Source organism: Cynocephalus volans, chromosome 17 (assembly GCF_027409185.1).
Source record: "Cynocephalus volans isolate mCynVol1 chromosome 17, mCynVol1.pri, whole genome shotgun sequence".
NCBI classification, from domain to species: Eukaryota; Metazoa; Chordata; class Mammalia; order Dermoptera; family Cynocephalidae; genus Cynocephalus; species Cynocephalus volans.
In genome coordinates this window covers 14,243,726-14,258,616 of record NC_084476.1, presented here as the reverse complement: position 1 = coordinate 14,258,616, position 14,891 = coordinate 14,243,726, and the positions used below count along the sequence as shown (strand labels likewise).

At 36.7% G+C, this 14,891-nt stretch overlaps 1 protein-coding gene across 1 annotated transcript; it reads left to right on the top strand.

Annotated features, from left to right (window-relative positions):
- Positions 1 to 1,036, top strand: LOC134366005 (olfactory receptor 1L4). The gene has a single exon (XM_063082418.1). It carries the CDS (start codon positions 101 to 103, stop codon positions 1,034 to 1,036), a length of 936 nt encoding a protein of 311 aa, XP_062938488.1. The 5' UTR covers positions 1 to 100.
- The last annotated feature ends 13,855 nt before the right edge of the window (positions 1,037 to 14,891 follow it).

The following is a 14,891-nucleotide window of genomic DNA, read 5'->3' as shown; positions in this document are numbered from 1 at the left end:
TTTTTTTATAGGCTTGAGGTTAAGAAGAAGATGTCTTGATCAAATTCACATTTGCATCTCTCCCACTGCTTCTCTAAACCCTGTCCTGGAATTCCAGAGTATGGAGTTACAGAACTACAGTAGCAGCACCTCAGGCTTCATCCTCCTGGGCCTCTCTTCTAATCCTCAGCTGCAGAAACCCCTCTTTGCCATCTTCCTCATCATGTACCTGGTCACTGTGACGGGGAATGTGTTCATCATCCTGGCCATCCACTCTGACCCCAGGCTCCATACACCTATGTACTTTTTTCTCAGCAATTTGTCCTTCATGGATATCTGCTTCACAACAGTCATTGTACCCAAGATGCTGCTGAATTTACTATCAGACACAAAGTCTATCTCCTACGTGGGCTGCCTGGTCCAGATGTACTTCTTCATGGCCTTTGCAAACACTGACAGCTACCTGCTGGCATCCATGGCCATCGACCGGCTTGTGGCCATCTGCTACCCCTTGCACTACGATGTGTTTATGAACCCACGACGTTGCCTCCTCATGCTGCTGGGTTCTTGCACTATCTCCCACCTGCACTCTCTGTTCCGTGTGCTACTCATGTCTCGCCTGTCTTTTTGTGCTTCTCATGTCATTAAGCACTTTTTCTGCGATACCCAGCCTGTGCTAAAGCTGTCCTGCTCTGACACATCCTCCAGCCAGATTGTGGTCATGACAGAGACCCTGGCTGTCATTGCGACCCCCTTCCTGTGCATCCTCTTCTCCTACCTACGAATCATCGCCACTGTGCTCAGCATCCCTTCCACAGCTGGGAAGTGGAAGGCCTTCTCCACCTGTGGCTCCCACCTCACCGTGGTGGTCCTGTTCTATGGGAGTGTCATCTATGTCTATTTTCGGCCCCTGTCCATGTACTCAGTGGTAAAGGACCGGGTAGCCACAGTTATGTACACAGTAGTGACACCCATGCTGAATCCTTTCATCTACAGCCTGAGGAACAAAGATATGAAAAGGGGGTTGAAGAAATTAAGGGACAGAATGCACTCATAGAACAAAATGATGGGATGTCATAACTGGGAGATGACCTAAGAGATTTTCAGATTACCCTTCCTTCCTACCCCTTTTCCACATGGCCCTCAAAGAGGACATGAGAGGCAGAGTTGGATGCCATAAAAGCATTGGCCCGGTAGTAAAATGCTTGGCTTTTGTCAGTGCCCTTGACCAAATACATATTCAATCCCTGGCTAGGTTCTGCTAGAAATCCTGATTCCAGGAAAGAAGTTTCAGCAACCTTCAATGGTCTGGCACCCATACAGTGAAATAAAGCTTTTCTACAAATAACTCTTCAGTAAGCCTGACAATGGCCAGAAGTGAAGGAGTTATAAATCCCATTCATTTCCAAAAGAAACTACATGGGTTTGGTAGGAAATTGGGAAAGACTTCTTGAAAGAAGGACATAAAGTCATCCCAAAGGATAGACTAAATTTGCACAGAGGAAGGTTCAAAGGATGAGGAAATGAGCTGATCATTTCATATAGAGCATGATCGTTTCACCAGAGCATGTAGAGGTAATAAACATTGGAATGTGATGGAGAGACAGTGAAGAGACCTATGAGACTTTTCTAATTTGAGAGTAAGGAAAGAAAGGAAAGTATGACTTGAAAGACAGCAGAATCTGCAAAGAATATTTACTGCACCTATCAACACCAAAGTGTCATGACAGTGTGAATTCTCAATACAGATGCTCCTCGACTTTTGATGTGGTTATGTCCAGATAAACACATTGTAAGTCGAAAATACAGTAAGCCTAAAATGCATTTAATACACCTAACCTACTGAACATCATAGTTTAGCCTAGCCTATCTCAAACATATTCAGAATATTTATATTAGCCTACAACTGGGCGAGATTATCTAACACAAAGCCTATTTTATAATAAAGTATTGAAGGTCTCAAAATTTGAAGTACAGTATTTGGGGAATGTGTACGCTTTTGCACCATCGTCATGTCAAAAAATCCTTAGTTGAACCATCATATGTAGGTAAACATCTGTACTCATCTCATTTTCTGTTCCCCCTTAATTCTTCCTTTCTCCACATGCCCAGCATCCTCACTAGCTTGCTCTTTATATTCTGGAAAAAGCAATGTATATCAGTCAGAATAACATAGGATGTGCTGTGGAAACAAACAACATCAAAGTCTTAAGGTTTATTTCTTATTCACATTGCATGATCACCATAAAATAGTGTAAGGGTGCTGCTTGTTTTAAATACTCAGCAACCCACGATGACAGATCAGGCACCATTGTAAACATTAATCATCACTCTGTCAGGAGCTGAGAAAGACTCTTCAAGATTTCACACTGCCCATTAAATAATCCGAGTAGAAGTTACCCACAACACTTCTGACCATAATTCATTGTCCACAGCTAATATCATAACTTCACCCAAACACAGGGAGCCAGGAGACACAATCCAACCATGTGCCTCTAAGATGAAAAGGCGGAAGTATTTTGTGAACAGTTTTGCTGACGACTGCACAACTGTGTTAACACACAAACACAGTAGTGTGAATTTGTGGCTTCATCAATCCTCCCTCATTCTGCGATTGTCAATAGCAATAGTAGTGTCAGACTTACACTCTCTCTGGAGTCCTTTAGCCTCAATTATTTCATCAAGTTCTCACAATCATCAGCTTTTCAGGGTCACAAGCTTATTAATGACAGGACCTGAAGTTGAATACAAGTCTTTCAGCCTTAAAGATATAGCAGGAGGTGTGTGGTTGTCTAGTGGAACACAGGAACGTCTAGGATCCAACATCAAGGTCCCTGCTTTCACTATGTCCTCCTCCAATCATCAGGGAGTAACCACCAAGCCAGGAAAGAAACTCAATTTGCAGCAGCCTTCATATTTGTACAGGCACACTGGTTTTCACCACTATCTCCCCCCAATCACTTGGTTTGGGGAATTCTGGAGTAGAAGATAGATGTACTTTCCACTCCCTTTATTTATATGCCACAGTTTTCTCATGCTTAATCAAGTACTATAAGCTACTTTAGAATGTGAGGAATTCCTGGCATATATTTTAAAAATAAATTTATTGATTACAGACTACATTCACTCATAAAAGTAAAAATCCTTTGACCCCAAGAATCCCAGCATATATTTTTTAGTTCTGACCTAATATTGCCACCAACCCAGACTTATTTTCCTCAACTAATGCATGGCCACTACAAAAACCAGATCTTTTATGTATAATCCTATATGTATTCCCAAATGTTCAAACCAAAAGGAATCCTAGATAACAAGGGACAATAAGATAGCACTTTAAGGTAAAAGAGTTCCCAGTCTGGCCCTCAGATAAGTCCTACACTTCTCATTTGCAGCTGAAGTGCTGTGGTTGTCAGAATATGAGACTAAGTCTCAGAAGATATCCTGTTAGCTTTCACAAGGAGTGAGCCGCAGTGGTAAGGAGTATTTGAAGACTTTAGTATTTTTGTTATTCAAACAAGAGAGCCCAGAAGTTAACCTGGAAAGTTGCTAGTAAGCATCATAAAAGGAAACAAATTTCTTATGAAGGTAGATATAATCAGAGAAAGGGTCTAAGCAGTCCTCTGAACATCTTGCCACATTGGATGTAAAGCCTCTGCATAGCCCTTGAGAACAGACCAGAAATTTCTTTGCCAGCTTCTCCTTGCACCATATAGGTACCTGGGAGGCTGATTGATTACAATAAGAGAATAATGCTATAATGCTGTGCAATGATAAAAGAATCGTAAAGGGAATGTATTGGGTCTCTCTAGTACAAACTCATTCTGTGTACATAAATATTAGAGATTTTAATCAATTCTGAACTATGGGAAATATCATTTATTGAACATATTTTGCCTGTTTATCAGAGTAAGTGATATCAACTAAGAAGAGTGTGTAGCATGAGATCTGAGGACCTGGGGAGGAGTGCTGAATATGGTTGTCATGGAAGAGTGTGATAGAGAAGGTATTAGCAAAGGGGATTTTTAAAAAAGAAGTCATAGAATCCAAAAATAGGAAGTTTCAAGAGGCAGAGGCTATTAATCAGCATCAAAATATGATGACAGTTAAGCAAAATAAGCTTCAAAATTGTCCATGGGCTTTAGTGACATGATGGCTATCGATAAGCTTGGTGGATTTGCAATGAAGGAATGAAAGGAGCTAGACTGTAGTGGGTTAAGGAACGAGTAGAGAGAGAATACGGAGACAATGATTTTAATTTGTGTTCATATTGTTCCATCGTCTCATGGCTTGCATTGTTTCTAAAAAGTAAGCTGTCATTCTTACCTTGGTTCTTCCTGTAGGAAAATTGTCTTTGCTCTGGTTTTATTTTTGGTTTTCAGCAATTTGACCATGGTTATGTATGGATTCTTTCGTGTACATCCTTCTTGGGGGTTATTGAGCCTCTTTGATATATGAATAGATATTTTTCTTTATATTTGAAAAAAACAACTAGTTCAAAATTTCTTAAAATATATTTTTGCCCCAATCTCTCTCTCTTTCTGTGAAGCTCTAATTGTATTATCATTAGACCTAATAGGGCAGCTTAGATTTTGAGTCCCCCTGTAGTCTCATGAAAATAGCACAACTGGAATAATAAAATAACTCTAAGACAATAGCATCCTCATAAATCCTAAAATACAAGGAGGTATGGACAAATGACCAAAAGCTACATGACCCATATGGTGTCAGCATCTAAGCAAAACAAAACAGAAACAATTAATAGTATCTGCCTGAGCTGATAATAGGAAAAATCCAAAAATTAATTAGCTTGAACTCACCAAAATTTATGGCAGGCAAATTTAAGAACAGAAGCTAAAACTTATAAGGGTTTTGTCCATTCAAATGTAAATGCAAAGTGATCCTTAGTAAGACCTAATGATGCTGGAGAAGTGTAGGCATACAACAAAATGAGTGAAGAGACACCAACTTAAGAATTGGTGATGAACAGAAATCATGTATTTACCTGTAGAACTAATACAAAATGATAGTTATATAGGAGAAAGTACAATATTTAATGTATAAATGCTCTGGCAATGTACATATATATGACAATAAACAAATTTGGGGGTAATGGCTACAAGATCTGAAAAATGGAATAAGTTTGATGATTACCTATTATTTGCTAACTTAGAATTAAGAAATGTTTTTTAAATCAGGTTTTAAGAGAGGTAGAGAAGAAAAATTACCAAGTAGGTTCAATATGCCCTATTTCATTGGGTACCAATAAGCAAGCAATACCCAAAAAGTAGTTAGAAGACTATAGATTAAGAAATATAATGACAAAAATGTCAATTGTGGACATTATTTTGGGTTCTGATTTTTTAAAAAATGGACTGGAAAAGGTAATTTTTAAGACAAAGGAATTTGAACATGGTTTAGGTATTAGGTGATATCAGTGAATTAAGGTCAATTTTTCAGGGACGATCATGATATTGTAGTTTTTAAACACTTTTTCATTTCTTAAATATGCATCCTGACGTACATTGATGAAATTATGTGAGGTCTGAGATTTTCTTTAAAATACTCACCAGCAATTAAAAAATTTGAAAGAGGGGTACATAGATGAACCAAGAGTGGCAAAATGCTAACAATTATTATACTAGGTCATATGTCATGGCATTTAATTATACTATGTTCTGTATTTTTCTTTGAAATTTTTCATGATAAAATGTTTAATATATCAGACAGCTTATTAGCAGCACATCTAAGACCATCTAAGTCTTATGGTTCCTGGGCCAGTATCCTCTCCCTGTCATCATTCATTTTCAGAGGAAAGAAACTGATTGTAAACTCATTCTTATCTGTAAGATCCTAGAAGTCCCTGGTATTCCCCAAAATCTCCAAATGAAATTCTAACATTAGAGAATTCATTGAAGTCATCAATCACTTTTAAGATATGACACCCATAGCTGCACTATCTTCATTAAAAATTACAAAGCAAATGAAACTAACATGTTAGAGAGCTCTCTGAATCGTGAAGAAAAAGCTCTACTCCAAAGAAACTGGGTAAAACTGTAAATAAGACATAAAAGGAGAGGTCTGGACATCAACAAGAAGGCAAAATAGTGCTTTCCAGAACTCACCCTCCACAGTAACATCAATTTGAACACCTGTTGATGCACAAAAATACCTTTGTAAGAGCTAAGGAAACCAAGTGAGAGATCAAAGCACCTGGATATAGCACAGAAACCAGAAAAAATGCATTTAAGTGGGTAGGCATAGATTTATGTTACCTACATTGCCCCTCCCCCAGCCTCAGGCAGTACAGCATAGATAGGAAAACCTTCCACTAGGGGAAAGAGAGGGCAGTGAGCACTGGGCTTTGCTCAGACATCAACACCTGGCCCACCCTAGTAAAACCCAGTGCCACAAAGATAAAGAAGTAAAAATTTTATTTAAAGCAAAAGTAGAAGATAACAGTCAAAACCTGGGAAAAAATGTAAATATCCAGGTATAGGAAAACCAAAGGTCTCCAATCACATTCAATCCAAAGACTACCCCAAGACATCCTATAAGCAAACTTTCAAAAATCAAAGACAGTAAAAGCATCCTGAAATCAGCAAAAGAAATGAAGCAAAACAACATACAAGGTATTTCCAGTACAGCCAGCCTTGGACTTTTAAGCAGAAACCTTACATGCCAGGAGAAAGTAGGAATAACATATTCAAAGTGCTGAAGGAAAAAAAAACTGCTAACCCTGAAAAGTCGTCCTTCAGAAGTGAAGGAGAGATAAAGATTTTCCCAAACCAACAAAAGCTGAGGACATTCATCACAAACAGATCTGTCTTACAAGAAATGCTAAACAGAGTTCTCCAAAGTGAAAGAAAAGGATGCCAATTGGTAACACAAGTACACATGAAAGTATGAAACTTGCCACTAAAAGTAAGTACACATTTAAATTAAAAATACTCTAATACTGTAATGGTAGTGTGGAAAACACTTATATCTCTATTATGAAGTTTAAAATTCAAAACTATTAAAAAATAATAACAGCTACAATAAACTGTTAAAAGATAAACAATATAAAAAGATGGATATTGTGACATCAAAAACCTCATATGGGAGGGAGATGGAGTCAGGTACATGATGAAATGAAAAAGTACACTGATTTTTTTTTTTTTTGACAGAATAGAATCATATTTAATTACAACAGGGCACATAGTGATGTTATGATATGTGTATACAGTGTGGAATGATTGATTCGAGCTAATTAACACATTCCTCACTTTAAATACTTACTTATTTCTTCTAACTCTAAATTTCTACCCTTTAACCAACATCTTTCCTTTCTCCCTACCCCCTAAGCTCTGATAACCATCATTCTACTCTCTGCTTCTGAGTTCAATTGTTTTAGATTCCACATAGAAGAAAAAATGTGCAGTTTATGTCTTTCTCTGTCTTGCTTGTTTCATTTAGCATAATTTCCGCCAGGTTCATTCATGTTGCTGAGAATGACAGAATTTCCTTCTTTTTAAATGCTTAGTATTAGCATTCCATAGTGTAGATAAGAGTTGTCTTCAAAAAGTTCATGGAAAATGGATATTATGAAAAAATTATGCTTGGATTGCAAATTTGGGGGACCAAAATAAACTTTCACTAACTTATTATAATATATCTGAAGGCATGGAGAAGGATAAGACATCAGTTTGAAATGAACCCCTATCAGAGCAACATGAATTCTTCTAAAATTGAAGCAAGAACATTAAATTTATGGGAAAGCCAGGGTGGAAGAAGGGTGAAATCTTTGATTCTTAATGAAAAGTTTATGGAAACAATGCCCCCTCGCACCAAAAAATATCAACAATTTACAAATGGATAACTCATTTTAAGACAAGACAAGCCAATTTTGAAGATTAAGCCCACAGCAGCAGTTTGCAAGAAAAAAAAATTAATCTTGTTCATACCCTAATTGAAGAGGACTGATAATTAATGGCAGAAACAATAGCCAACACAAGTTTGACTAAAAAGATAGTTGAGCACTTAGTGGTCCATGGAAACCAAAACTATTGAGCTCATATCAGCTGCAGACGAGAACAGAGCTTTCATTGGATATTTTGAAGAAGTGGGATCAAGATCCTGAAGCATTTCATCGAAGAACTGTAACAGGAAACAAAACATGGCTTTACCAGTTCAATCTTGAAGACAAAGCACAATCAAAGCAATGGCTACCGAGAGGTGGCAGCGGTCCAGTCAACACAAAAGCAGACTCGTCAAGAGCAAAGGTCATGGCAACAGATTTTTGGAATGCTCAAGGCATTTTGCTTGTTGAATGTATGGAGGGCCAAAGAACAGTAACATCTGCATATTATGAGTGTTTTGAGAAAGTTAGCCAAAATTTAGGCAGAAAATCATCTGGAAAACCTCCACCAGAGAGTACTTCTTCACCGTGACAATGTTCCTGCTCATTCCTCTCATAAAACAAGAGCAATTTTGTGACAGTTTTGATGGGAAATTATTAGGCATCCACTTTATAGTCCTGAATTGGCTCTGTCTGACCTATTTATTTCCTAATCTTAAGAAAGATTTACATTAACTGAAGAAACAGTTAATAATGTTTAAAAAAAGACTTCATTGACATGGTTAAATCCCCAGGATCCTCAGATCTTTAGGAATGAACTAACTGGCTGGTATCATTGCTTACAAAAGTGTTTTGAACTTGAGGTACATCATGTTGAGAAATAAAGTTTATATTTTTTCGTTTTATCTTTTAATTCCATTTTCCACAAACTTTCTGAAGTCCCTCATATACATTTTCTTTATCCATTCATCTGTTGGTGGATGCTTAAGTTGATTCCATAACTTGCCTATTGTAAATAAACCAGCAGTGATCATGGGAGTGCAGATATCTCTTCAACAATGATTTCAATTTCTTTAGATATATACTGAGAAGTGGAATTTCTCGCTCACGTGGTAATTCTATTTGTAGTTTTAGAGGCTTCTTCATAAACTATACTGATCCACTTTATCACCAACAATGTATAGAGTTTCCAGTTCTCTACAACCTCACCAACATATGTTATTTTTCTTTATTTTTATTTTTTTATTGTAACATAGCTGATTGTACATTTCTGTGGGGTAGAGAGCTGAATATCACTATCTGTGTGCAATATGTGATGCTTAAATCAGGATAATTAGTATATTCAACATTAGACAGGGTGATCAACTTTCATGGCCCTTTACCAAGTCCTCCCTTACCTCCCTTCCTCTCTCCCTTTCCACATCCAGTAACATCAGTTCTGCTCTCTCCTTTTGAAAGCTCAATATATTATTGTGATTGTTGTATCTTTTTTGTTTGTTTGTTTATTTCTTAGTTCCCATTTATCAGAGACGGCATGTAGTATTTCTCTTTCTGAGCCTGGTTTATTTTACCTAACAAGACATTCTCCAAGTTCATCCATGTTGCTTCAAATGGCAGTATTTCATTCTTTTTATGGCAGAGTAGTATTCCATTGTGTAGATGGACCATATTTTCCAAATCCAGTCATCTGATGATGAACAATCATAAATATACATGCAACCAACATTAGAGCACACACGTATATAAAGAAAACACTGCTAGAAATAAGGAAAGAGATAGACCCAGATACAATAATAGCTGGAGACTTAAACACCCCTTTCTCAACACTGGACAGATCATCCCAGCAACAAATCAACAGAGAAACACAGGATTTAAACCACACTTTAGGCCAATTGGACTTGGCAGATATCTACAGAACATTTTATCCAAAAAGCACAGAATATACGTTCTTCTCATCTGCACCTGGAACATTCTCCAGGAGAGACCTCATATTAGGTCATGAATTAAGTATTAACAGATTTTTTAAAAGTTAAATCATTTTCAATATATTTTCAGACCACAACAAATTAAAACTAGTGATCAATAACAAGTGAAACTCAGGAAACTATACAAAAATATGGAAATTAAACAACATGCTCCTGAATGACCTCTGGGTCCAAGAAGAAATTAAACAGGAAATTAAAAAGAAATTCTTGAAACTATTGATAATAAAGACATCATACCAAAACCTGTGGGAGACTGCAAAAGCAGTACTAAGAGGAAAGTTTATTGCAATACATGCTTATTCAAAAGAATAGAAAGATTTCAAATAAACAATCTGATGATACACCTCAAAGACCTAGAAAAACATGGACAAAATTAGAAGACAGAAAGTAAAGATCAGAGCAGAACTAAAAGAAGTAGAAACCCAAAAAATGATACAAAAGATCAATGAAACTTTCTCTGATCACAGCCAGGAGGTTCTCTGCTTTGAAAGATTTATGTAATTGGGTTGAACCCACTTGGATAAACCTGAATAATCTTTCTATCCTAATGTCTTCAGCTTTAATCACATTTGCAAAATACCTTTGGCCAGGTAAGGTAACATATTCCCAGGTTCAAGCAATTCAAAATGCGGACACCATTGGGGGGCTATCCTTCTGCCTACCTCAGTAAGTATTTTATCCAATGAAGAAATGAATGAAAATAAAGATCCCAGGACTGGTGGGGGAGGATGGTGCAGCAATTTCCCAGGTGAAAGGGGGTGAGAGAAGATTAGAATCAAATGCTTAAAGAAGTGTGTTTGAAGAATGTAAATAGTTTAGTGGTGGGAAAACAAGGTGTGGGAAGAGGGGAAAAAATGTTTGTAGTCAGATTACAAAGGTCTTGAATACCAGGTAAAGGCATTTATTCTCCATGTAAACACCCCGAAAAGAATATATGAGCAAGATAGAGATGTGCACACCCCTGAAAAGTAAGTATGACAGCAGTGTAGACAAGGAGGCACCTATGGAGCCTCCCAACACCTGGAAACCCACTGAATTTGGCTCTGAGGAGCTAGGATGTTGGTTTGGGGGAGGCTGTGCATGTGTGGGAACAGGGGGATATAGGAATGCTCTATACTTTCTGATCAATTTTGCTAGGAATCTAAACCTTCTCTAAAAAATAAAACCTGTTTAAATGGAAAAAACCAAGATTAAAAAAGAAAATACCTACCTAAAAGTTGTGGTTGCTGTGCCATTTATAGATGAGGGCAATGTGAGTTAGTGAAGCTAAATCACTTGTCCAAAATTACTCACTTAGTAACTCGGGGAACTGGGATTCAAATGTAAGCAGTCTGGCTAAGGAAACTGAAGCAATAAAATACCTTAAGAAAGGTACACAGAGAACAAACAAAAATTGAACCTCAGAAATGTTACATATTGCAAAAGGTACCCAGCTTGTAAGATGCAGAGTCAGCATCAGAATCTACTCAGTCTGGCTCCAGAGCCCACACCTTAGCCCCTTCCCCACACCACTACACCTGCACCTAAATGCAGTCATACGGGCAGACACAGAACCTCAAGGATGTCAGAGGCCAACACCTCTCCTTCCAAGTAGGCATTCATAGGCCTAAAGACATGCACCAGACTACATGAATGTATATAGAATATACACATATGTGCATGAACACACATGCACATAGAGCACACGTGCATGAACACACCTCCATCCCCTCCTGCTATATGGCTCTAATTCCCTTCCCAGGCATGAGAGGGTACACACGTGGAGCCCAGGTTCCCTACAGAGCTCAGTGAGGGCATCAGTAATGTTCTACCCTCCTGGGAAGACCACAGGGCCAATCCTCCCAGGGCTCTGGCACGCAAAGAGGACAGGCTCCTGGGTCTCCCTTTCTATCACCAATTCCCACTGTAGGTAGAGAAAAACCAGCACAACACTGAGGCTGGATCTACATTTCCACAGGCCTCCTTCTTCTGAGATTCAGAGCCTTATCGCAAGCAAGCCTGTCCAGGACCCTGAATCTCCTCTGTCAAGCCCACAGGTAGGCAGGCTTTGAGTGGTCTTTGGTAACAGACTGTGAGGTCAACATCTTCAAGTGATCTTCATCCCTTTTCCTGACCCTATCTTCTCTCTTCCATCTTAAAAGCCAGAAAACAACATCTATCCCTACCTTTCCCCTCTCTCTCCCTTTGGTCAAATATCAAATATTTGAAGCACCTCTATGCAAGACACTATTCTAGGCACAGGACACTTTAGAGTCCATTATAACACTGTCTGTTGGGTAAAATGCATTGTGAATAGTATGTCTCCACTCCTGTATGTAGTGCATATATAAATCCAAGCAGAGAAAAAAACTTTAAAATATGCAGACAGTCCTATTTGTTTAGGAAATGAAACTATAAAATTAATTATAATCTAACACAGAGAATTATGTGTCCATTTTTTAATGCAAACAATATAAAGTTAGATATGAAAGTTACTCCATCCCTCCAATCTCACTTCGGAAGACAACCACATACACAAAAACACATATGCCACAACAAATACCACACATAAAAGAGATACTTTTCTTTACAAAAGTAAGATTATTCTATATGCATTGTCCTGAAACTTGTTTTTATTACTTAATAAAATATCACAGACAATAGCGTGATACTGATAACATAGCTTAGCAATAAAAAGCTCCAGCTCTGCCATCACACTGCCTGAATTCAAATCCCAGCTCTACCACTTACTAACTATGGGATCTGGTAAGTTACTTAACTTTGCCAAACTGTAATTTCTTATCTATAAATGGAGATAATAATAGTGCCTAAGTCTTAGAGTTTGGATAAGATGAAATGATAAAAGGTGTGCAAAGCTGTTAGGTCTGTGTGACATTTAATGAATGCTAATAAATCTTGGCTAACATTAGCCATCTTATTTCTTTACAGACTCTATGATATTCAGTAATAAGAGTGCACTATAAATTGTTTAATAACTTACCTATTTGTGAATTTTTAGGTTGTTTTCTATGTGGGTTGTTTTGTTTTGGTATTACAATCAATGCTACAATAAAAGTGTATGTATATATCTTTGTATTACACATATATGACTATTTCTAAAGGACAGATTCCTATAAGTGGAACTAGTGGGAATAAACAGATGCAGTTTCAATTCTGATAAAGACTACCAAAAGGCCTACCCTGATTTACCCTCTTACCACCAGCATATGTGAGGGTCAATTTCCCTTTGGATATTGTCCCAAAAAACGTATTGCTAATCTGATGGGTGAAAATTGTGTATCAATCTAGTTTGTATTTTTCAATTGCCAATGAAGTTGAACATCTTGTCATTTTTTTTCTAGGTAATAGACTTTATTTTTATAGCAGTTTTACAGAGAAATTGAGTGGAAAGTAGAGGTAGTTGCCTTCCCCCATAACCCTCCTGCCTCTGTCATATGTTTTCTTTAGTAAATGTGCTGCAGATCTTTTCTTTGGGTCAGTAGCTTATATTTTAGTTTTGCTTACAATTTCTTTTGGTGTAATTTTTGAGTGCAGTTTTTTGTCATTCTTGTTTCTATATTTTATTTTTTGCTTGAAATGGCATTCCCTACCAGAGACAATAAAAATATGCTCCTATATTTTGAGCTAGAATTTTTCATAATTTGTATTTTTCACTTTTAGATTGCTTATTCATCTAGGTTTTATTTCTATTTGTGGGTTAGATAGGAATCTAGCCTTATTTTGTTAAGATGATCAACCACTTGTCATAAACATCATTAATTTAAAATTTCATCCTTTCTCCATGAAATAAATCTTAATTATATATTAAGTTCAATGTAAATTGCAATCTGAACACATATATAAATACAGAAATATAGAATTTTATGGTGGTCAATTGATTTGTTTTTCTCTGTGTGTGCCAGTATCTCATTGTTTTTCATTATGTCTTTTAATGTAGAATTAGGAAATTTCCTTAACATTATTCTAATCTTTTCAAAATTTTCTTCTCTGTCCTTAGCCATTTACTTCTCTAGATGTATTTCAGAATGACCTTCACAAGTTCTGTTAAAAATTATCATGGGATCTTATTAGAGGTGCATTGAATTTTATAAATTTGAGAAGAATTGATATTTTTAAATATTGAGTCTTCTTTTTTAGCAATATATTATCTCCATTTATTCAGATCTTTATTTTGTGATCCGTTATAATTTCTTTAGATAGGTCATAATTGGTTTTTTTTCCTTCAGCTTTATTCATAAATGTTTTTTAGAATTTCTTTCCATTGTCAATTGGAACTTTTTCCAAATGACATTTTGCTAATACAGGAAAGTATTTATATTTGTATATTTATCTTGTATCTGGCCACTTTAGTGAAATCTTCATAGGTTTTTTAAGTTTTTCCGGTGATTATCTTGGACTTTCTCAGTAGACGATCATGTCACGTAAAAATAATGACAATTTTACTCTTTCTGTTCTTCCTTCTCCTTTTTCACTAGCTTAGACCACCATCTCAGAAAAATAGCTTAATAATGGCAACAGAAGCTATTCTTTCCTTATCTTTTCCATGATATAGATAGGATTTGTACTCTTACACTTTACATCTTATATTCTTGTACTATTTGTATGTTTCAAATTAGAACATCACACTGTTTTGTTATCAAAAAATAATATATCTAAAAAACTAATCTCAGTAACTCAGGCTATTTTTGATAGTATTCTTATTTTTAAGTGACATCCCTACACCAAAAGCTTATAATTAAAGTATACAGATTATATTATTTAAACAGAAGTGTTTAAATAAAGATTAAGTAGGTTTTACTCTAAAGACTTAAGGAAATCAAATCTGAATTCTGTGGGTACCAAGGAGCATGAATTAATTCTGATGCTCATTATTGTACTGTCCCCACTATCACCACCATCTCTGAAACTATGAGCAGGAGAGCACCAAAATGAAAGGATCTCATTCCTATGGTTCCCTTTCATGAAAACATACTGACTCAAAGTGGAACCCAATAACCTCTATAACTGGACCAAAAAATAAGAGGCTGAAGAGTTGGTCAAGAGACAAGAAGAATTTAGAAGAACTCAGCTAAATTAGGACACATGGAGTT